General features: G+C 38.0%; 1 protein-coding gene across 2 annotated transcripts in view; it reads right to left on the reverse strand.

Moving 5' to 3' along the window:
• The window catches only part of F5 (coagulation factor V), a 39,593-nt gene extending 18,595 nt beyond the window's left edge, over positions 1–20,998 (reverse strand). The window contains exons 1-10 of one of the 2 annotated variants that reach the window (XM_013184517.3): positions 16,182–20,998; positions 12,456–12,547; positions 11,026–11,148; positions 9,114–9,326; positions 6,301–6,444; positions 5,212–5,433; positions 4,294–4,459; positions 2,413–2,590; positions 1,249–1,351; positions 653–864 (exon numbers count right to left, since the gene is read on the reverse strand). In XM_013184517.3, coding sequence (XP_013039971.3) covers positions 653–864; positions 1,249–1,351; positions 2,413–2,590; positions 4,294–4,459; positions 5,212–5,433; positions 6,301–6,444; positions 9,114–9,326; positions 11,026–11,148; positions 12,456–12,547; positions 16,182–16,342 — 1,614 coding nt within the window. In that variant the 5' untranslated portion in view covers positions 16,343–20,998. Of the gene's footprint in view, positions 1–652; positions 865–1,248; positions 1,352–2,412; positions 2,591–4,293; positions 4,460–5,211; positions 5,434–6,300; positions 6,445–9,113; positions 9,327–11,025; positions 11,149–12,455; positions 12,548–12,827; positions 12,871–16,181 lie in introns of those variants that run through there. The other variant, XM_066990383.1, reaches the window with a different exon arrangement.
• Between the last annotated feature and the right edge of the window lie 941 nt (positions 20,999–21,939).

The following is a 21,939-nucleotide window of genomic DNA, read 5'->3' on the forward strand; positions in this document are numbered from 1 at the left end:
AGTTGTGGTAAGTGTGATTCAAGGGCTAAATGGAAGGAAGTAGAGGGTCAGGACTTCAGGATGACAGTGCAGCAACCAGCCTGAGGTGGAGCACTGAGCAAGCCACTAGCACTACTTACATGCAGATAGTATGCAACAGGGCACTTAGTAAAAGGACCAGCCTTCTGGTTTGACCTGAGCACAAGCTTTTGACATTTTTTTCTCCAAAGCAATGCTTCAGTCTTTGCCAGCAAGATTTCAATGGATTGCAAATAGAGAACCACTCTCCCACACTCTCCCATCCTGTCGCATTGCTCTAGATTTAGTGATGCCTGAGATTGTAATGGATGTAACTCAATAGGGTCTGACAGACAAGAACCAGCTCAGATCTGAATGTCTTTAGAGTGCATAAAAGCAGCAGGAAAAATTAGCATCGCGTCTAGGAACAGACTTGCAAATCAGGCTGACTTCTTGTTGAAATGCTGTTCTAAGAAAATTAGAATATAATTCCTCCACAACTGTGGATGATTACTACGTCTTCAAGTCATTTCTTCAGAAAAATATTAGTTTGATTGTTCTTCACAAGACATTTCTCTAAATCAAAGCAAAACCAAATTTCACTCTAGATAAATTCATAAGCAAAATCTCTCCAAAAGGTTGCCAGACATGTTACCTGCACACCCTTCTGAGTCAGTGCTTCACTTTTGCAGATTAGAAGTGGGCCAATCAGTCCAGATGCTATATCTCTCTCAATATCTACAGCACTATGATATAGCCTTGTAATACACTGTGCATCCCGTGCAGTGGGTTGATCTGTTTTAGCAATTTGCCATTCATAAGTGTAGGTCTTCCCTGGTTGAATTCCTTTACTCTGGGTGTCATTGCCTAAGGAAAAAATAAAGAGGGAAAACAATAATGATACAAACTTAGAGTCAGATCTTTATACAGCGTCAGGTTGTACCTTTTAATGAAATTGGTGTAGTTATACCATTTCAAGCTACCTCTGAGGTAAGTTCAGCATGAGCTTTTGTCTCTCTCTAAAATCACAAGCAAGAAGAGAAAATTAAGACACCAAAAAAAAGGGCAGTTGTTTTTGTTTTGCACACACTACCCTGTTTTCTCTATAAAGCAATGTAACAGGTCAGCAAAAGCAGAGCATAGAATTCAGGTCTCCTAGACATGCATTCCTATCTACAGCATCTCTTTCAAAACAATGAAACCCTCCGCAACACTAAGTGGTATGTAAAACATGACCCACAAATTTCTTACTTGTGGGATCCAGAGGATAATTTGCTCCTTCTGCATTCTTTGAAAGTGTCACTCCATGGAAGTAAATACTGTAGGGTCGACTGGCCTTATTTTTGAATACAATCTGTATTGACAGACAAAACAAAAAAGACAAAAATAATTCAGTACTCCACAAATCTGTGTCTGAACATATAACCAAAAGATTCAACTACAGTAGAATTTGCCTGGTTTCAGCTCTGGAAGAGCTGGAAAGGCACAGGGATACCTTAAATATTGTCTAACATTATAAATCCAGTGTCTAAAGGCTGCTGGTACCTGTCGGGATCCCACTGATTCTGGGCTTTGTGGAGTCCATTAAGTGAAATTCAGCTTCTTACACATACTTTCTAGAAAACTTAAAAAGAACATTTGTTCTTCCAGCTTTTAGGTACATACTGCTTCAAGAAACATGTGAAGTTATTGACTGAAATTCTTCATAACCTTCAGTATGAGAGAAGTCTGAATTAAAAGCCTATCTTTTCCCAGACTCCAAGACCCAAAGGGGAGGTGAGCAGAAAAGATAAGATGTCCTATCTACTTGTGATAAAACCAGGGGAAAAAAAGAAGAAACACTGTGCTAAATTCAGATTCAGAATCATAGTAGCAACAAAAGGCCATGAAACCTTGTGATGTATCACTAAGTGACAATCAAAAGGCAAGTGGAAGTGATATTGCAAAGCAGCAGCACAAGCCTGTGATGCTTTGTAGTTTCATTTGATAACCCAATAAAAGAATATTTAACTATGAAAACTTCGTAACATTGTCTAAAACAGCCAGAAAAAAAACAAACAAAAAATGCAAGGAGTGAGCATATCATTAATTTCAGCCTCAGATCTAAATTTCCCCAGAAGTCCAACAGGGTCTAACTTTTTTCATTTTGGACCACTGTCAATATACAAACATACTTCACAAAAAGTGTAAATGAATAGTGTTTGTAAAATAAAGCACAATCATGGAAATTATAGACAGAATGTTGAAAAATTTAACCTAAACACCGTCACTCATCATTATACCTTTTAATAAGGCCAATATTTATAACACTAGCTATATGATTTGTCAAAAAAAATAATCAAACTAGTTCTCATGTAACTCTGCCCAATAGAAAAATTATGCTATAGTATATATCTCTGAATTTATGTTACTTACTTTAACTTTGTCATTGAGTTGAGCTCTTATAGTTGGGCCCAAGATCCCAGTTTCCTTGGGACGAGGGTTTTCCAGACGTTTGGTGAAGGTGCCATCAGTATACTGCCTAAAAATAGCCTTTTTATACTTTTTACCTATGAGATTTGAGAAGTTGTCCAAGTGCTGTGCTTTATAGTGTCTTAAAAATAAAGGAAAAGACAAACTGATCAACAAAATTTGAATAGTGGAATCTGCTAGAATACAGAACTCGCACTGGATAAACTTGTAGAAATCTCACTACTTGAAAAAAAAATCCAACCTCCTAAACTAATCAAACAGTCCTCATCCCATGTTTTAAACTAAATTAGGTAAGAAGCTTGGAACATGACTTGTGTTTTAGGACCATATGTGACCAGTTAGTATCAGAGTTTTCATTGTGTTTAATAGAGTATACATGCAAGAAAGAAACTCAAGTAGCAGCTACATTTCAAGTTAAATCAGCAGAAACTGCTGTTCTCTTAAAAAGGCATAGTCAAGCATAGGAAAAACAAACACTTTGTTTACAGTAGCAAAGACTCCAGGAGAGACAGGAACAGTGCTAAAATAACCTTATATCCCTATCAAGCACCATACAATAGCATTATACCCAATTTTAAAAATGTTGAGAATTCTAATATTGAACAAAACTAGGATAAATATTAAGTAATGCAGAGTAATGTATTTGCTCTCGTCATTTGCCCTTCAAAAAGGGTTCCTGAACAGGGATGAATGCTGAAATTCTGAATAAAAGAAGAAAAATTGGAGCACTGAGGTAGTTAATCGATGCCATGTAACTAGCAAAGAAAGAGATATAAAATGAGACAAGTTTGCCCCCACACAAGTGCAAGTGAGAAGGGAAGCAAACGATACCAAAGAAGAAGGTATACTTAGAGTTATGCCAAAAACATGTTTCTAAGGAGTTATATGAAACTGTAACTCCACACAGGATAAGGAAGTGTCTTGATCTGCTTAAATCCTTACAGGTTCTTACAAACATCAGCTTGTAACATCAGCACTGCTACAGCAGTGAGGAACTGGCAGAGCACCTCTCTGACCTACAGTGCACTGGCAACACTGTGCGCTATGACCTCAAGTTTGTTAAATAATTCTTTCTATTTATCTTAAGTTGAATGAAATAGCCCAATATGTGTATTTATTGTGACTTATTTAATCTACTTTGGAGCCGTTTTTATTCTGTAGAAATACTCTCTTCCTCCTCTAAGGACTGTTCCTTTCAGCAGAATTCATGTTGAAAAGCAATTTAGAAAACAGGCTCACATGCTACCTTAGACATTTCCCAAGTCATCTGAATATTTTGAGCTCCCCATTAGCAGTAAAAGAAAGTGTTCACTTTTGAGCACCCCAGCAAAAGAAAGGCATTGACACACCAGAGAGATCACAGTGGAGGGTCACTGAGGTGTTTAGCAGGCTGGAACACATGACATACAAGGAAAACCTGGGTTTATTCAGTTATGAGAAGAAAGGGTTAAGGAGGCATCTTATTTTTATGTTTAGCTACCTAATGGAAGATTACAAAGAAAACAGAACAAGACATTTCTTCAGAGTTGCACAGTGAAGGAATGAGAGGCAATAGATGCAAGCTGCTACATGAGAAAGTCTGATTATATATAAGGAAAATCTTTTTCACTGTGAGGTTAAAAAGGTGCCCAGGCTGAGGAGTCCCCAGCCTTGAAAACTCAATGAGATGCAGCCTGGTCTAATTTTGCAGTTGGAAATAACTGATGTTGGCACTGCTTTGAGTACAATTTCAGGTGAGACAACCCCCAGAGGTCATCTCCAACCTGAATTATTCTGTGATTTCATATTAACATTCTCTATTATGTTGACAAAATATTATTTTACCTGTCAAGGCTGTCTGGAATATTTGGGGCATAATCCCAAGTGACTTCTTCTGCAGCAATGAAATATTCCCAGCTCTTGACCATACGGCGCTCTTTATAGGAGAGACGACTCCTCTTCGCCTCTTTGTCCCCACAGTCTCTTATGGTGAGGTACCCATGCATTCCAGCTAATTGAAAAGAAAGAGTACCACAGTGATTTTTCCATTTTATGAAATCTTACCGTTTCAATTGCATTTCTCATCTCTTCAGCTAAGGTTGCCTGCATGCATTGGTCCACAACTGTCATCATCTCAGGCTTAAAAAGGCTGCATCCACATAGGTTAAATGTAGGCTGGGAGGCCTCTAAGGAATCCATATTAATCAAATTGAATACAGCAGCTCTCTCAACTAATCCTTTTTGAAAACACCAGCTGAACTGATAGAAAGCTACTTTTCCTCCTTCTCCCTTGCCCCCCTTCAAAATATATGTCTTCCAGCTCTCATAAGAGAGATTTCTCTCATTCTTTAAAACAGAATTTTGATCCCTAATTATACACACTTTCAAATGACAAGGAGCAAATATTTTCATTAGATTGAGTGGTCCATAGCTAAAAGCGCTCAGTTTCGCAGGAAACAGGCAGTTCCTCACTTGTTTTATAATGTTGCTCATCTGAGCAGCTCACAGACTTAGAAGCTCAAGTTCAGATTTGCTGCTGCTCTGTGATCTGCACACAGCAGTAAAGCTGCAGGTAAGAACACCTTTTAGTTCATCTTACATTTCCAGTTCCAACAAAATGCCCTGTTCTCTGCTGGTTTCTTAGTGAAATGACAACCAGCTGAAACATGGTTACCGTACCATTGCAGAACAGGAGAAGCTCTTTGGGACATATAGAAGAAGAGGACAACTCTACAGTTGTCTAATAAATAGATGTTTCCTTGCCTTGCAGGTGCTTTTGGACAAGAGAAGATATCAGCCACCTTCCTTCTTCGCTCACTGTCATGTTTACTGTGGTTGATGCTCCACCCACTAGGTTAACAGTAGAAATTCGGTGATGTCTTTGCTCCATGGCCTGGCCATTGATATGAATGGAGAAAATTTCTGGCTTGGAACTCATTCCTATCAAATGCCAGCTAATGTTGTCATATGCACAAGCCTCTAAATCTGAAAGAAAAGTGAAGTAGTGTTCAGAATACAGGCAAATCATACAAATTCCCCATGCCACACTAAGTGTAATATGAGTCTTTGCTCAAAACATTAAATAAATCTCTGATATCTGTGATTAGCAATTGCAACGTGGAAGTTTCAGAACCTTGTAAATGAAACAGGTACCAGAATTCTGTAAAGTCAGTGGAAGATATATTTAAATCTTACATGCAAGTGACAACCTGACTTATAGTGAGATTGAGAAGGAAGAAGCTCTCCAGTAGCTCTCTTTCAGAGAGCCAGTCTGTCCTTGTTTGAAAAAATGACAAGGACCCACGCTAAAGTGACGTTCCGTGTAGTGAAAGTAACTACCCTCTCCAGAATTTGTTTAAAAAAAAAAACGAAAAAACTCTAAACAGTCTTTTGTATTTGCTCAATAGACTGGACGGAGATATGAAAGTAGTTCCTTAAGAGAAGGGGAAACAGTAGCAACAAAATAGTCCTATTACTACCCTCAAGGTCTTCCCACTTAATTATCTGATTTAACAGCAACCGATTTTCCACTTACAGGAAGTTTTCCATCTGCTATGTTCCATATGCTGTAAAATCAGCAGTTTACCTAGCCAGATCACTATTTCCCCATTACCTGAGTTAAAAAATATTTTATTTTTTAAGTTAGTAATCCTGTTCTTCTTATCAGCAATATGGCATAACTTCCTTCTAGCAGCATATGTATTAAAAAAGGCTGTATCCAATTCCTCTACATTCCTGCTCTCTTGCACAAAAAAAAAAAAAAAAAAAAAAAAAAACACACACAAAAACACTAAAGGCAATATTTAGTCTTCATTAATGTTCATTTCACATCACACAAGCTTTGGGTAGTACCTGGTAACGTTCCATTAGCATACCCATTAATTGTGTATTTGAGCGATGCTGATCTTTGCCAACTCTTGTTTTCATCAAACACACCAAACATGAGTACATACTCCCTGTCAAAAAGTTTCTGGGACCCATCCTCATTGAGGCTTCCTATGAAGAAGAAAGAAACAACAGATCTCAATTTCAAGCAGAAGTAGAGTAGTTTCCACATCAGTGTAACAGCGTTTTTGTGTATTTAATGAGCTTGCTTCATCTGTTACCACGTGCTGGCTGAGCCTGCCCAAGAACCAAAGATCTTAATAATGATCATAAAGTGATTTTACTTCTCCAGTGCTTTTGGGTTTGGGTAACCATGGAACCAAAAGTCTCTAATATCCAAGGGAAGATTAAAAACATGCAATGAATTGACTCAGACAACTCTGGCAATGTGCTGCAGATATCACCTTAATGAATGGTAGAATCAAACAGCCTTCTGTCCACGATCAGACTCTGGCTTCTCTTCTGAGATTACAAGGCAAAGAGAAGAATGATGTCTGAGCCATCTGCAGTGTGAACACTGCCTTTTCAAGCACCACAATGAGATCATCAGTTCCTTTAAAAAGCAAAAAACTTCTACGTACAAAAGAATCACAAACACTGCAGAATTGGATCAGTTATAAGAAGCTATTTAGTTGAGTTTGTGATGCAGGTGAGATTTCTATCCATAAGCAGAATTAATTTTAGGCATAATTAACTGCCACACAGAACTGGTGTGATTTCACCGATTCTTTCTATAGATTGCTCAGATCAAGAACTTCAATTTGCTACTTTCAGTAAATGTACATAATTCAAGACTAAAATGTATGTTATTTGGACTGCCGGAACTAAAAATTTGGGAGCTTGCAGATTATTCTACTTAGGAGGAAGCACCTGCAGTGGAAACAGCTATCTTTATATAATTCTTTCCTTTTTATGAGGCTACAAACTCCTGTATTCTTGCAAAGAAGGAGTCTCGGATCAACAGAGGAATTTATCTGCTTGTCATGCAAAGAATATTCAGTCAATGTATTAACTCAAAAGTCCCCTTTTATAACCTTCCCACATTACACAACCTATGACGCTCATAATGTGTCAGACTGTGGTGGGTTAACCCCAATTAGCAGCCAAGCACCCACACAGCTGCTTGCTCACTCCCTGCCCATCCCCTGCAGCAGGATGGGAGAACAGGAAGAAGAATTAAAAAAACGTGTAGGTCAAGACAGAGGTAGTTTAGGGAAAAAGGAAAAAATGAACAAACAAGTGACACACTAAAAAATCACTCATCAGTTCCCATAAGCAGACCAATGCCCAGCCAGTCTGAGCAAAATTCACCTTGGAAGCCAATCCCACCTCCACCCACCGCTTCTTTGTCCTCTATCTCCATTTTTTATTGCAGAGCATGATGTTACATGGTAGGGAATATCCCTTTTGCCAATTTGGATCAGCTTGTCAGCTGTGTCCCCTCCCAAACGCTTGCCTACCCCAAGTCAGGTTGTTAGATAGGGCAAAACTGGAAAAAGAAAAAGTCTTGATGCTGTGCAGATGTGCAGGACCAGCACACAGCTGCACCAGGGGAGGGTCAAACTGGACATTATGAAAAATTTCTTCACTGCGAGGGTGGTCAAACACAGAAGCTTCCTAGGAAGGTGGCAGATGCCCATGGCTGTCAGTGTTCAAGTGGCATTTGGATAATGCTGTTGATAATGTACTTTAACTTTTAGTTAGCAGTCAGTCAGGTGGACTAAGTGATCTTTGTAAGTCCCTTCCAACTAAGTATTGTGTTGTATTCTAATACTAAAAGCACCAATTCTCAATGAATAAATAAATAAATAAAACTTCAGGAGGATCACGGTTAGTACTAATGACACTCCTTTTCAGTAATAATGAGTAGGCAAGTTTTGCATTTGAACAGATGTCTGTCAGTGAGAAGAGTGCCCTTGTATAATCTTTTCCTTGTACAGGAAAGGGTCAAGATCCAAGTCCATGCAGTCTGCAGTCTATACAACATGTTTGACTCGAACTGCAGGGAAAGATGATCAGAAACTCACAAAACTTTTACTAAAAAAAGAATATCTAACAGAAAAATCTATGATTTAAAGAACCAGCAAGTAGGTTAAGTAGCTTACACAGTGTTAGGCTGTTTCAAACTTCCCTCAAATCAGTGACACGTACCTAGTGGTTACTTACATGTCCTACAAGACACCAGTTTGTATTAGTGAAGATAGAATGCAGAGAAACTGCTGAGAGACAAACTGTGATCACATGCATAAGCAATTTTCAAGGACTTGTAATCTGCTCAAATATGGCCATATTTTCAAATGACTAGCAAAAGATGCTGCTCTGTGATTTCAAATCCTTTTTACAAAACAGAGTGCTACGGCTGTTTGATCAGAGAGTCTTTAAAAGGCACGAATAAAACAATGATTATTTCTGTGCCTTATTCTCCAGAATGGTTAAACTATTTCAAATGAAGCTTTAAAAGAAAAGTATTTATTCTAAAACAGGAATTTGGGGATCAGGTATTAAATGGCTAAAACCGAACTATACAATCTGAACTGAAAACGCAATCAATACAGGCAAATATTTCCACTAATAGCACTATAATCATACAATTATAGGATGAATCTGCAAAAAACTGATATGTAAAAACTTCAATGTCTGAAAGAAGGATGCTGAAAACCATTTCCTTTACACTACATGTAAAAAAGAAAAATAATATATCTTGCCTCATTAACATACAACCTTAATGTTATTAAAAAATAAGCCTAAGTTACCTTACAGTAGTCAAAGCATTTCATTACCTTTCTTGCAGATAAGCAGTGCTCCAATCAGACCAGAGTTAAAATCCATTGCCACATTCTCATGAGAATAATAAGCGTAAGTAAGACATGGAAGGTCAGCTTCTCTTGGACCAACTTCTTCTGTTATATCCCAAACATATGTGTAGACCTGGCCTGGAAGTACAGCATCATCTTGTTTTTCTACAGATGATGTCCTGTCGTCATACAGGGAGCCTGCCAAGAAAAGCCAGTAGGGTCACATGAAGATAAAGAATAATTAAAGCATGAGGTAATTAAAGCTCATACAATCAATTCCAAAAGTCTGATTTCTTTCTTGCCTTTATGATGGTTCATATACATAGGAATGACTCATGGTTCTATTCACATTGTGGAGAGTAGAATAGGGAAGAGTACCTATTCAATTCTTCTGTTTCTTACAAATTTAAAATTTTCTAGGACTTTTTTTCACTGCCAAAAGGTGGGGCTGTTCAATGGTCTGACCAGGGTTAGGATGGCATGAAGCTGTCTCTGCTCACTTATCCTTTATGGATGTATTTGTGGATGAATACTACCCATTTTGTCATCTTTCTAATCATCTCTCATAAAGCCATCATGCAGGCTAGCACTGGCTTGCTGCTTTAGACTTTCTGTGCACTGGATATCAGTAATCTCTCATATCTACGCCTGCAGTACCCCCCTCTCCAATACGATATGACAAAGGGGAGTCAGAGAACGAAAATTCTAGGTATAAAAGACATATTGATAGCATAGTCAAACTGAGTTACCTATCACACTCAATAACATATTTTGTCCAACCCCATGAGATGAAGGCAAAACTCCTTTTGCAGTCATATAATAAATAAAGCCTTGAATAAATTTGAAAACTGCAGGTTAGAGCTCTGGTTCAGCACCTAGGGCAAGGCAATCCAAGAAACACAGTCAGTCACTCAAACTCACTGTGTTAATGCTGACATTTAACTGTCAGCTTGTAGACTATCAAAAAGAGATCATAAACTGCATCAATGAGTTTATGTTTCCTAAAATAAATCATTTTGCAATTACAGGATGAATCGTCTCTGAAAACTTTGTGGGTCTTCACTCCAAACAGTATGCAAGGGAGCAAGATAATGTTCTGAGTTTCATTTGCCTCACATACAGCTAACCACCTGCTCGATTCAAAGGTCAAAAGCTGTCAGATCCCCATGTATGTACAAATCCATTCATGGACTGTTTGCTTTCTCAGTGTTTGCTTCTGCAATTCTAGATCAGTGTTGTTCTGAAAAGCTTTTGAAGTTTACAATTCTTTTCTCTTCCTCCTCCTTCATCAAAACCTGCTCCAGGAAGGAAAGTCCAGAAGACCTAAAGAAACTCTAGTCTCAACACTTTCCTGGGCCACCCTCTTCCTTGCCAGAATATCCACGGCTAGAGCTCTTTGAGAAGTAGTATCCCTGACTACCCCTTAAATTGTCCTAACATTAAATTCCGTTCTACTCTTTATTTGGTTATTAGATGAAAGTAAATGGCCAGACAGCATGAAGTTGAGTGATAAAAAGCTAGTTCTGCCTGAATGGGGTTCAATCGTTGTACTCTGGAAAACCATTGGACTATATCAGTGTTATCCAAATATGTACGTTCAGGTTCTGCTGGAAAATACAGCCCACTGCCCTTCAACTCCCTTTGCTTCCTCAGGTTCCTGAGGAACAAAAAGTATTAGCACACAGACAGGGGAGCTGGTCGGGAGAATGTACATGTCAGAAGACACTCATATTCCTAGTATTATACCGATGAACAAGAAGCTAACTGAGTGTGAAGTTTTAATCCATGATCAACATATATTTGTGTTACACATAACCCCAAACATTGGTCTGGGGCCCTTTCTATATTTCATGCAATAGCCTACAAGAAGAAAACATGGATCTTTTATAGCATTTACCTTCTGCCTTTTTATTGTAAACTAAGCCCTGGGGATGAATACTGACCGGCTTGTCAGCCATATTCTTAAAGTGAACTACTAAAGTATCTCCGACTTCAGCACGCAGGGTTGGTCCGAGAAGTCCTGTAGACATTCAAGATAAGAAAAGAGGAAGCTGTGAGAAAAACAGTCTGTTTAGAGAAAGGAAGAGTTCTTCTCCAGCAGAGAATGTGACCTCCGCTAAAGTACAAGTTGCACAAAATATAGAATGGGGATATAATACCACTGCAATGAATATTTACCCATAAAAAGGGACATGGGAAGTGTAAAACATGCAGTTCACAGTCAGTAATGTTATAAATTGTGTATCTGGAAACTAACACTTAAAGAAAAGGCTATTTTCCAGGTACAGAGTATTTATCAAAAGGTTCATGTTGAGGATTATTGGGAATTTCTAGGGATCCTTCACATACTATTCAATCACACATTTTCAGGAAGGCAGATTAAGAGTTTAGAAAGGCATTCAAACATTTAAGTAGCACTCTCAATGCCATAAGTCACAGGACAAAAAGATCCAAACATGTAATCCAAAGAAATAATTGGTTTTATATTGCAATTTCTTTATGCATAGCCTGCAACAAGTTTTAAGAGGGGCTTATATCCCTTCTTAAAAGGGATCACTAAGGCAACCTTTGGACTGTTACTCTGTAACTGTAACCAACTGTAAACCATTTTGTAAATTTCTTCCTCTGTAAAGAAAAAGCACTTTCAGAAAGTACAGGAGAACACACGTCTGGGAAGAATTGGATCATAGACTAGACCTTTCAGGCTGACTTGTAACAATTTGATATCACCAACCTCACATTTGCTTTGAAATCTAGATGGTTTTAACCATCTAGAAGTTATTTTATTCCTTAATATGAAGCACAGATAGACTATATAAGTACTCTGCATAAGTATCAGAATACAAGTACAATGCTCATGTATGGCATAAGTACAAGAATTTGCTTCCGTCCATTTAAAGTGTCTTCAAGCAGTAGTGGACAGTAAAGGCAAGGGGATATTTTTTCACACCTGACTTCATAGTTTGTCTTCCTTTCCAGTGATCTATCAGAAACATATTTAGTCTCAGACCTTAGGCTAATTCCACATGAATTTATTGGTGTCATCGCTGTGACTGTGCCATGCAATTCTAAATGCGTACGGCAGGTTTCATCTGATGCTGATAATGAAGGGAACAGCTCTGTACCATGCAATTTATTTGCAGATAGCACTGAGCCCTAGCCTCTGAAAAAGCCAGCTTCTCAATGGCCTTTCAAAGCCTAGTGCACTGTAGAGACCTCATCCCCTGTGTCCATTTGGTTAAATGTGCAAGAACAAGCTTGCTTAGCAGGTTACTGGCTTTAAGACCAACAAACAAAAATACTTCAGAACTTTTCTTTCCTGTTTACCTGCAGACTTATTTGCTGGCTTTTCTTTTTTAAAATCAACTTCATATTCTCTGTAAGAAATTTTCTTAAACACAGGATCGGAATGTGCCAATCTGAAATCAGAAGAATTGCAAAAAAAAAATAAATATTAAAAGGTGTTGTGGTTTAACCCGGCTGGCAGCTAAACACCACACAGCCGTTCGCTCACCCTCCCCCCTCCCTCTCTGGGATGGGGGAGAGAAACGGGAAAGTGAAGCCGGTGAGTTGAGATAAAGACAGTTTATTAAGACAGGAATATAATAATAACAATAATAATAATAATAGTGATAATGATAATAGTATTAATAATAATAATGTGTAAGAAAACAAGTGATGCACAACGCAATCGCTCACCACCCGCTGACCGATGCCCAGCCTATCCCCGAGCAGCCGGCCCCCCACCCCGGCCAGCCACCCCTATATATTGTTTAGCATGACGTCAGATGGTATGGAATACCCCTTTGGCCAGTTTGGGTCAGCTGTCCTGGGTCTGTCCCCTCCCAGCTCCTGCTGCACCCCCAGCCTGCTCGCTGGCAGGACAGAGCGAGAAGCCGAAAAGTCCTTGGCCTGGTGTAAGCACTGCTCTGCAACAATTAAAACATCAGCATGTTATCAGCGCTCTTCTCATCCTAATCCAAAACATAGCACCCTGCCAGCTACTAGGAGGAAAATTAACTCTGTCCTAACTGGAACCAGGACAAAAGGACAGATTCTCAGAGATGTCGGTGCTTTTTAACAGATATTTCAGGAAATAAATTCTGGAATTGCATTTAAACACACATTTTGCTGAAGGCAAGTCACATGGTCTAACACTTTTTACTGTCTTCCCTTCTCCCTCTTACTCTATTGTCTCTGTGACATTCTTGAGCTAGGCCATTTCATACATATTAAACGTACAATTACAGTACCCAGCACAGTTTATCCCTGATTCTGCTTGCGGTTTCTATAGTCCTTTTCATTCTGTGATGAAGATATCTTTGTTTTCTCCATTTAAGAGAAGATGTCCTGACCATATTTACCTAGAAAGCATCTGACAAAACATTGTGAGACACCTGTATTTCTCTTGAGTGAGCTCCTTGCTTAAACTTTCAGACTTACCACGATGATTGCATAACAGCATAAACAGCAAGCACCTGTAGTAGCTATGACCTCTGAGACAAACATAAAACTGTTCCCTGAAAACAGTTAACTAAGAAGCTCACAGAAAGCCAAAAAACCTGCTTTCTGGGATACCTGACAATTCTTCCAAATCTTGTTACATAAATGAAATACACACCCAGTAGACCACACACTGTTTTCTCAGCAAATGTTGAAGCAAGCAGAAGGAAACCAGCACACAACATTTCCGGAATGAAAATGATGAAATGAGGGCTGAAGGGAGAATAATCTGTACTTAGTTTCGTATATATGGGCCGATTTCCTAGTATGTACAATGACTGGATCCAACAGTACTTCCACTTACTATTTTTGTAACGCTCTTTCAGTTAAGCAAGGCACGTTTGATAGTGGGAAGCTGATGGGTGTCTCACGCACAGAGAAGCTGAGCAGAGATAATCAAGTGAACTTGCTTCAATGGCATTCAGCATCCAGAAGGGGGAGATCTATTTTTGTAAAGATCTTTTGTAAATACCTCTGCAACACTCTTTCAACTAGTCAGGCAGAAGCAGTCCATGCCTCAATTCATTCTGTTCTCTTTGAAGTCACCGATAAAATTTAATTTCACTCTTAAGGAGAAGGACACGATCCACCTTCATTGACAGGTACTGCCCTAATGTGGCAATGTTCAATAGAATATGCATGTAAGACTACGGGGTGGAGGAGGAAACTTACTAATGCCCATTGTATTGCTAAAAGGAACACTTCACAAATCTCAGACTACGCAACCAAGTCTAGTTACATAACTTTCAGCAATGGCATTAACAATACTGCATGCACAAATAATACATTTGCATTCTGCTTTGAAGTATCTTATAAATATCACTCAGTCACGGTAATCGTTAAACCTATACAAAGATAAAAAGACTGATGCTGAAGAGAAGTATCCTTAGCCTGAATGACTGGAAAATTAAGGAAGCAGTTCAGGAATAATCCATTTTCTTTTCAGCCTCTCCAATTATTTAGAACTCCAAAAAGTAAACTATCAGATTCTTACTCTGTATTTACACATTCAGTTCCTATTGAAATCAGAACAAGTTAGATGCCTTTGGGATTCAAGCCATTAGCCCTTCCTCAGTAAGTATCTTTGTGGAGTTATGTGTTTTGTTTTGTTTTTAAATTTAAATATTTCTAAAAGTTCTACAAAGTTCATTAGAGCCACGCAGTATGTAACCTACTGTAAACGTGTATGTGAGATATCTCAATAGGCACTGCTCATGAAAAACTCTTACCTAATTACAGAGTAAAAACTTCAAACTCAGGTTTGAGACAGTTACTGAATCTCTACTGCATGAAAACAATCTATCCAAAACGTGACCTTTAATGAAATAGTAGTTGATGCTTATATTGATGCATTCAGTGCAGATGATATTGAAGTTCTAAATACTAAATCCACGTGACCAGGTCAACAGTTAAACGGTATTTGGCTTCATATTCCTACATTTAAAACCTGTATTCTTCTGTCTTGCCAGTTTGACGTTACGGTCACAGCAGCTTTATTAAACTTTCAAGGAGAAGTTTTAGAAAACACAGAAACTTTGTTTGAATTAGTTTGGAAAAAGGAACATGTAGAAAATTGAAAACTGAATTGGAAGTGTCTTTGCCACAGCATGCAGAAATCCAATACACATTAAAAAATAATAAAAAATCACAGACTAAACCAAAATAAAGAAAACAAGTCATTCACTGATATATAAAAAAATGCTGTAATATCCAAATACATCCTTCAATGTAGGACAATACAGAAATAGTAATCTCAGTAATTTGTACCATTTCATTCCACTTCATGATGAAAAGCTATGTATTTTGACTATAGTAAACCCAGTATAAGAACCAAGCCTAATTTAAACAGAATTCTAAGTTAGGTCTAAGATCTGTCATTTGTAGCAATGCACTTGCAGTGTGTATAATTCTAAGCATAATGGTGGTAATACAAAGAAGTTATTTTATATGCTTGATTTGTGTATGCATATAGGTTGGCCATTCAGCAATGCTATATGAAAAAAGAGTTTTGAAATTAGTGTTTTCACGTAACGTATTGCAATGCTTGATCCTACAACCTTTGCTCAGCAGAACTCAGGATGAACATTTCACAAACACTACCAAACAACTCAGAAACAACAACTAGTTCCAAAGTTCATCAGGCTTCGATTTAAGTGAAAGTGATAGTACCCAAATTAGGACCTATCTGTGAAAGCTTTCAGACTTTAAGGAATAATCTTATCAAATCATGGCTAAACTTAGCATTACTCAAAATCTATGTATCTAAAAATAATGACATTAAAAAAGACAAACACAGACACAGATGATGATAAAAACAAGCCCTGGTATGTATTCAACAAAAGTGTTCTGAAAACATAAAAATGATTCTATCAATTAATGAACAAAAACTTTTGATACTTCATTGTCTCCAGTTCAGATCACACAGCTCCTCTGAAGCCAACAGATCAGGCTCTGAGGTCCTCCTAGGCTCCAAAATTCCTCAGAAAAATCAAAACACTTCCAGTCACAAGAGACAACTAATTTTACCCTTCCTAACGTGTACTTTGTTACCTGGACTTCTCCTCAGGTTCCAGTTTGTAGGTCCAAATCATGGTCTGAGCAGCTATGTAGTGCTCCCTGATCTTTGCAGCTCCCACCACATGCTTCTCTGAGTCTGGCCACCATGAACCGAGCAGAAGCAAGAGAAAAAGACGCACGCAGTGGAGTGTCATGGTACAGATGCCTGCAGATGCTGCTTTGGAAGACGAGGCAGAAACTGCTGCTTTTATTGCTGTTGCTGCTCCCAACTTCCCCTCAGAAATGAAATAATCCTGACGCAAGAGGGTAACAGTGTTCACTATGCTCAGGTCACTGCTCTTCACCTTCTCCTCCCCTTGCTGACAGGGATCCAACAGAGATAAAAAAAAAAACTGTTTAAACTACCTTCCCACCCCTCCTCCACTTCATCTTCACTGAGAGACCTGCACCACAGAGAAGCTGCTTCAGCCCCGCTACAGACTGCGGTTAGGCCATTGTCTACTGAAGCAGCAGGAGCAGGAAATAATTACTTAGATTACTTACAATTACAAGATGTTTGACTTAACTTGATTAGGAAGGAGGGGGGCACATATTGTGTCTCACCAGGAAACAGAAACTCGGCACATACTTGGCGTAGTAGAAATTTCCCAGATAGGCAACAACATCTCCTAAGGCCTGTGGAAACATTGCCAGTTTGAGAGCAAAATGCTGAGGGATTAGACGTGGGGACTAGAACTGGATGCAGAGCTAAATCTAGTTCAAATCTAGTTCAGGTTACCTCATACAGCATACCCAATTTCTTAACATTGCCAACTTCGTTTTTTTTCCTGCTATATTCTCAAGAAACTCATACTAGATAATGAACTGGTTTCTCAGTGGCAGCCAACAGGTCAGCCTGAAGACATGGGCGTAGTCAGAATCCTTCTCATCTAGTCTTGGTAAGGGTCTGTTAAAATTTATCTAAAGAGAAATTATTAGGAAAGTACCTTTTGATAGGCTAATTACAAATGTCAGCTATACCAACAAAGGTGTCTCTCTGCTTTTGCCAGTGTTCAAAAATTTGTCAAAGCAATTAAGAAAGTTGTTAGCCTTCATCCCTGTGCACTGCAATAACTGGAAAAAGGAAAATATCTAATTTTTTTCATGAATAGAAGTTTACAACAGTTTTACAAGAATACTTTGCTACTGTTGGCAAGAAAAAAATAACCTAAAAACACAAACCCAAAACGATCTCATTCCAGATCCAGACATAAGTAAGGATGATACTACTTCAGAGTACTTTAAAACAAAACCTGATGAAGTCCAGTTTTGATATGTTGTTCAACAGCAGAATGGCCTAATTGGCAGCTCATATGATAACTCTATTTCAGCAGGTATGGCATGGCCTTAGAAGAAATAGAGAAACAGTTAAAAGAAATAAAAATCAAAGAAGACTAATAGCTAAATATTCCTTTACCAAACTTCCGAATAGTTTGATACCTAAACCTGAAAACAATCATGATCACTTGTACAGCATATGACTACAGGCATGGAAAGGTTTCATCATGGAATGGTTTCAAGGCAGCATATTGAACTGAAGTTACCTCTTACCGCATCTGCATGGAGCTCATCACTTGTACCCATTATCCACTTTGACACATTCATTACGTATGAAATGGATTCAAAATCCAGAATCCAGCAAAAACTAGGTTGGACTACAATGTGTGCACTGATATTGATGAGAAAATCTTAGGTAAACACAGTCCAATAGTATTTTATTAATAAGGAATTCTTGATTTTATTAAAGAACCCATCACAATCCTTACCAAACTGCTTCAATAATTTTAAAGTAAGAAGTTGTAATATTTGTCTTATTTCTACTCTGGTCCCAGTTTCATCCTTGGTTCAGGATCTCTTTCAGTGCAGGTGTTTAAGAGTCTGACAGCATGAAAATGTCCGTAATTTGGATTTTATGAAAAACAACAACAAAAACACCATCTCCACGTAAATGAATTATTCCTACCTTCTATTCGGACCTGATGGGGAGCAGCTGGTGCCTATCATTCTCTTAAACCTAAAGCATATTCACTTTTAAGCCAGCCTGTCTCTACTTCTTAAACATTCATACAGAAGCATATACAAATACTGCACACCTCTCTGTCAAAAAGAAAACTGATTCATGCTATGTCCAATCTCTACCCATTGGACTTCACAACACTATCCCTAAAGCTCCCTCCCATAGATGGATTTGAGGATCTCGCTGTACTCTGATGTGATACGCTGATGAGACAAAATTAAAATACAAATTAATTTGGCTTGACTGTTCGATGATCTGTTTAGGTTTTTCCTTATATGTATGTTTCTAATACTTAATTCTTCCCTGTAATTAAAAAAACAAAAAACAAAAACAAGTGCAGGCCAAGTATGAATACCCAGAGAACCTAATTAGAAACCCTTAATGTGAGATCGTTACCTAAGAATCAAAGCTGATAATCAATTAGCTACTTCTGTTTTATCCTTTTTGATGGACGTGGGGGTTCTATACTGGCAAAGTAATCTGCAGCACAATGAACAAAGTTATTCTCAAAGCTAAGCTGTACCTTTGGGATGTACTGATATTGAAATGCAAAATAAAAACAAAGCATGGGAAGAGAAGAGTAAATAGTACTTTTTAACACTAAAAGCCAGCCCACTAAATGGGGAAGTTTACTATCTGTTCTGACACCTAGGTGCTGGTTCTTGTTATACTACATGTGAAAACATACTGAAAGAGCAGCAGTAGGAAGTGATGTCCTATTAAAGAGTAACCTTTAAAACAAACTGGTATTGCTAGTTTTTCACCCAGAATAGCCTAGGCTGAGTCTGAGCAATCAAGAACAGATAACTCTTCAAAAGAGTTATGAGGTGATTTTCAACTTTCTGTAAATTACAGACTAGGACCCACAACAAACTTGGTTCTGTTTTATCACAAATGCTATCTTAAGTGCTATCAGGTAGTCATATCCCAAAGACTGCCATTAGTTTCAACAATTACATTATAGTGACTAATAGCGAGCTAGTATAAAGATGTAAAATAATTACTGAATTGGTTGCTAATAATGCCCTAACACAGGTCTGTATCTCTCTCTCATTCAAACACACAAATCAATGCACAACGTGTCCAGCAAGCATACTTTGTTTAGCGCAGGGCGAAAGGACTTCTACGGGCAAACAATGAGTTAATTATTGATCAGCAGTAAACACATGATTCTGAATGTAGGTAAAAGATAGACACGTACTTACCAGATCTACCAGGCACAATGCAGAGGGAGAAACCATCAATAAATATCTTCTCTTCTGCAAGAAGGCACTAAAGCCAAGAAAGCTTGATCTGTGAAATGACTCATTTTAGAAGTTTAAGATAAGATGCACTATGTTGAAAATCACGTGAGCAAGCCAAGAAAACAGATGGTAGAGAAACTTCTAGGCTTTCTTTCTAGGTACAAATTATGCAAAAGGAACATGTACATGTGTTTTGTATTTGATGGCAGCATGTATAAGAACACATCCTGCATAACCCTTTAATAAAGGCAGACCGTGTAACATGAGTGACCATACAGACACTACAAGACAGTAGAAATATAGAAGAGCAGCATTTTCAGACTGCTCTGGTACTAACGGCTTCAGATGATACATCATCACATTGATTAAGACAAACACATCCACATGTTCTAATCTTGTTTTTCCTTAGGAGAACAGCAAATCCTCAATTAGAATTGGGTATTTCTCCAGTCCCCAGAAACTGTTATTTAGCCAGACCCAGTACTATTTGTACAGAAACACTGAATTCAATTTCACAGAAAAAAATATGAAATCTCTAAACGTTGTAAAATTTAACTTCAATTTTTCAACAAATTTGTCTGATACCATTGCCTTTTGGTCTGAAAAAATGTTCATAGAAGAAATAGAAGGATGAATTACCTTCCTTTCTTCAAAAACTACATTAATGTCTGACTCAGAAATTTTAAAATTAATTTTTGCCCCAAAATTTTCAGTTTCATTCCACAAAGAATTTTGCTCCTACTTAAAACCATGCTTGTGTTCTGTGTTCCAGTTTCACTTCTGTACTATGACTTCTGTATTTGCCCATCTGACAACTGATATTCTGAACAGGACTAACTGCCCACATGTTAAGTCGGTCTAGCAACACGCTAAATTTGGCTTTCTTTCTGTATAGAATAAAGCAAGAACACCAGTGCTTATAATACGATGTTAACCAGGTGATGTAAGATTGCAAGAGTTTCCTAGTTGAGCCTTTTGTAAAATTACATGCATGCATATTTCCAACAGTAGTTATGATACTTTGTGAATGAATCATCTCTCCTTTCACATGGCCATGTTTCCCACGTGCATCTTTAAAAATAATAAATTAGACCTGAATCAATTCCTACAGTTACTTGTAGATAAGGTTGTTTTCCAATAGGAAAGCAGATAGGTATGTTTCAGGAAGAAACATGAAATCAATAAGCTAATGAAAATAAGACACTAAATTACATCTGTCACTACGGACTTCATAACACCAAGAATGCCTTGAATTTGTCTGGTTCTCCAGCAACTGATTAGGGTGTTTGTTACTAAGCCCGTCAAACAAGCTGTGCTTTCCCACACCTAAAAAAGCTGCAACAGAAGGACAAAGTTGAAATTGCCCTTGTTCTTTAACACTATTTCCACCCTTCGTTATTTAAAGTTTCAACTTGGACTGAACTTTCTAAACAAAGCCATGTATGGCTTGGAAGTTATTTGATTTTTTTTTTTAATTGGAAACATGACTTTGTGTTTTCAAAGCATTTCATGTAAAATGAGGAACAGACATCAAATGCGACAATATTTAAAATATCTAAAACTACTCCCTTCGCATTAAAACCCATTCCCTAAAGTTAAAAAATAAATAAATAAATAAAATACAATTTCAGATTCAATGGAATCAAATTTTACCTAGGTCTTCAGTGCAGTACCTGTAAACTAGAACGTACTCGAAAAAGTCTAAAATCAATGCAGAGAGATCTAGAAGGCATGTAAACCAGAAGATGCACAGTAGGAAAAGGACTCCAGCATAGCAGAACTTCTCAGGAGTTATTTCAATAGAAGCAAAATTCAGACAATTAATGACAGCGTAGGATTTGCCAGAAGGTATAACTGAAGTTACTATGTTTGCATACATTTATAGCAGCTCCTACAGCAGCAGTCTTCATTTCTGACATGAATTTTTAATACTAGTCCAAAATAGAAAAGTATGAACATACAGTAAAATTGCTGCAAGTGCACACATCAACTCTGTCAGGTCAAGTACAGCCGCTTTGATACCCATCCATTTATTCTCGTGTGTGGGTCAGGTTTTGTAACATCAGGGTATATTTGTGCTACAAGTGCCATAAGATGTTAAATATCATGGCATTGATGGAAGCCACTGACTAGTTCGCTTCACTGCTGCTGCCCCTCTGTTCTTCTGCTATAGTCAGAGAAAAAGGCCTTCCATATCTAAAAAAGAAAAAAAGTATAATCATGCCACTTACTTCTGTCAACAGCCTGACAAAGAACGTGGTATTTGTTATCTCAACATACTGGAGACTACTGAAAGGCTAATTCGCCTTCCTAAAGGAGAAGAATAGACACCTTTTAGGGAGAAGGAGGTTTCAAAACATTCTGACAGAGCAAGCTGTTCCCCCCCCCCCCCCCCCCCCCCAAATAAAAAAACAAAACAAACCACCACATACATTTTTTGGGTGGAGAACAGCTATTTCCTTTGTTACCAAAAAATTCAACACATCTTCGA

This window comes from Anser cygnoides, chromosome 1 (assembly GCF_040182565.1).
Source record: "Anser cygnoides isolate HZ-2024a breed goose chromosome 1, Taihu_goose_T2T_genome, whole genome shotgun sequence".
In the NCBI taxonomy this organism is placed as follows: domain Eukaryota; kingdom Metazoa; phylum Chordata; class Aves; order Anseriformes; family Anatidae; genus Anser; species Anser cygnoides.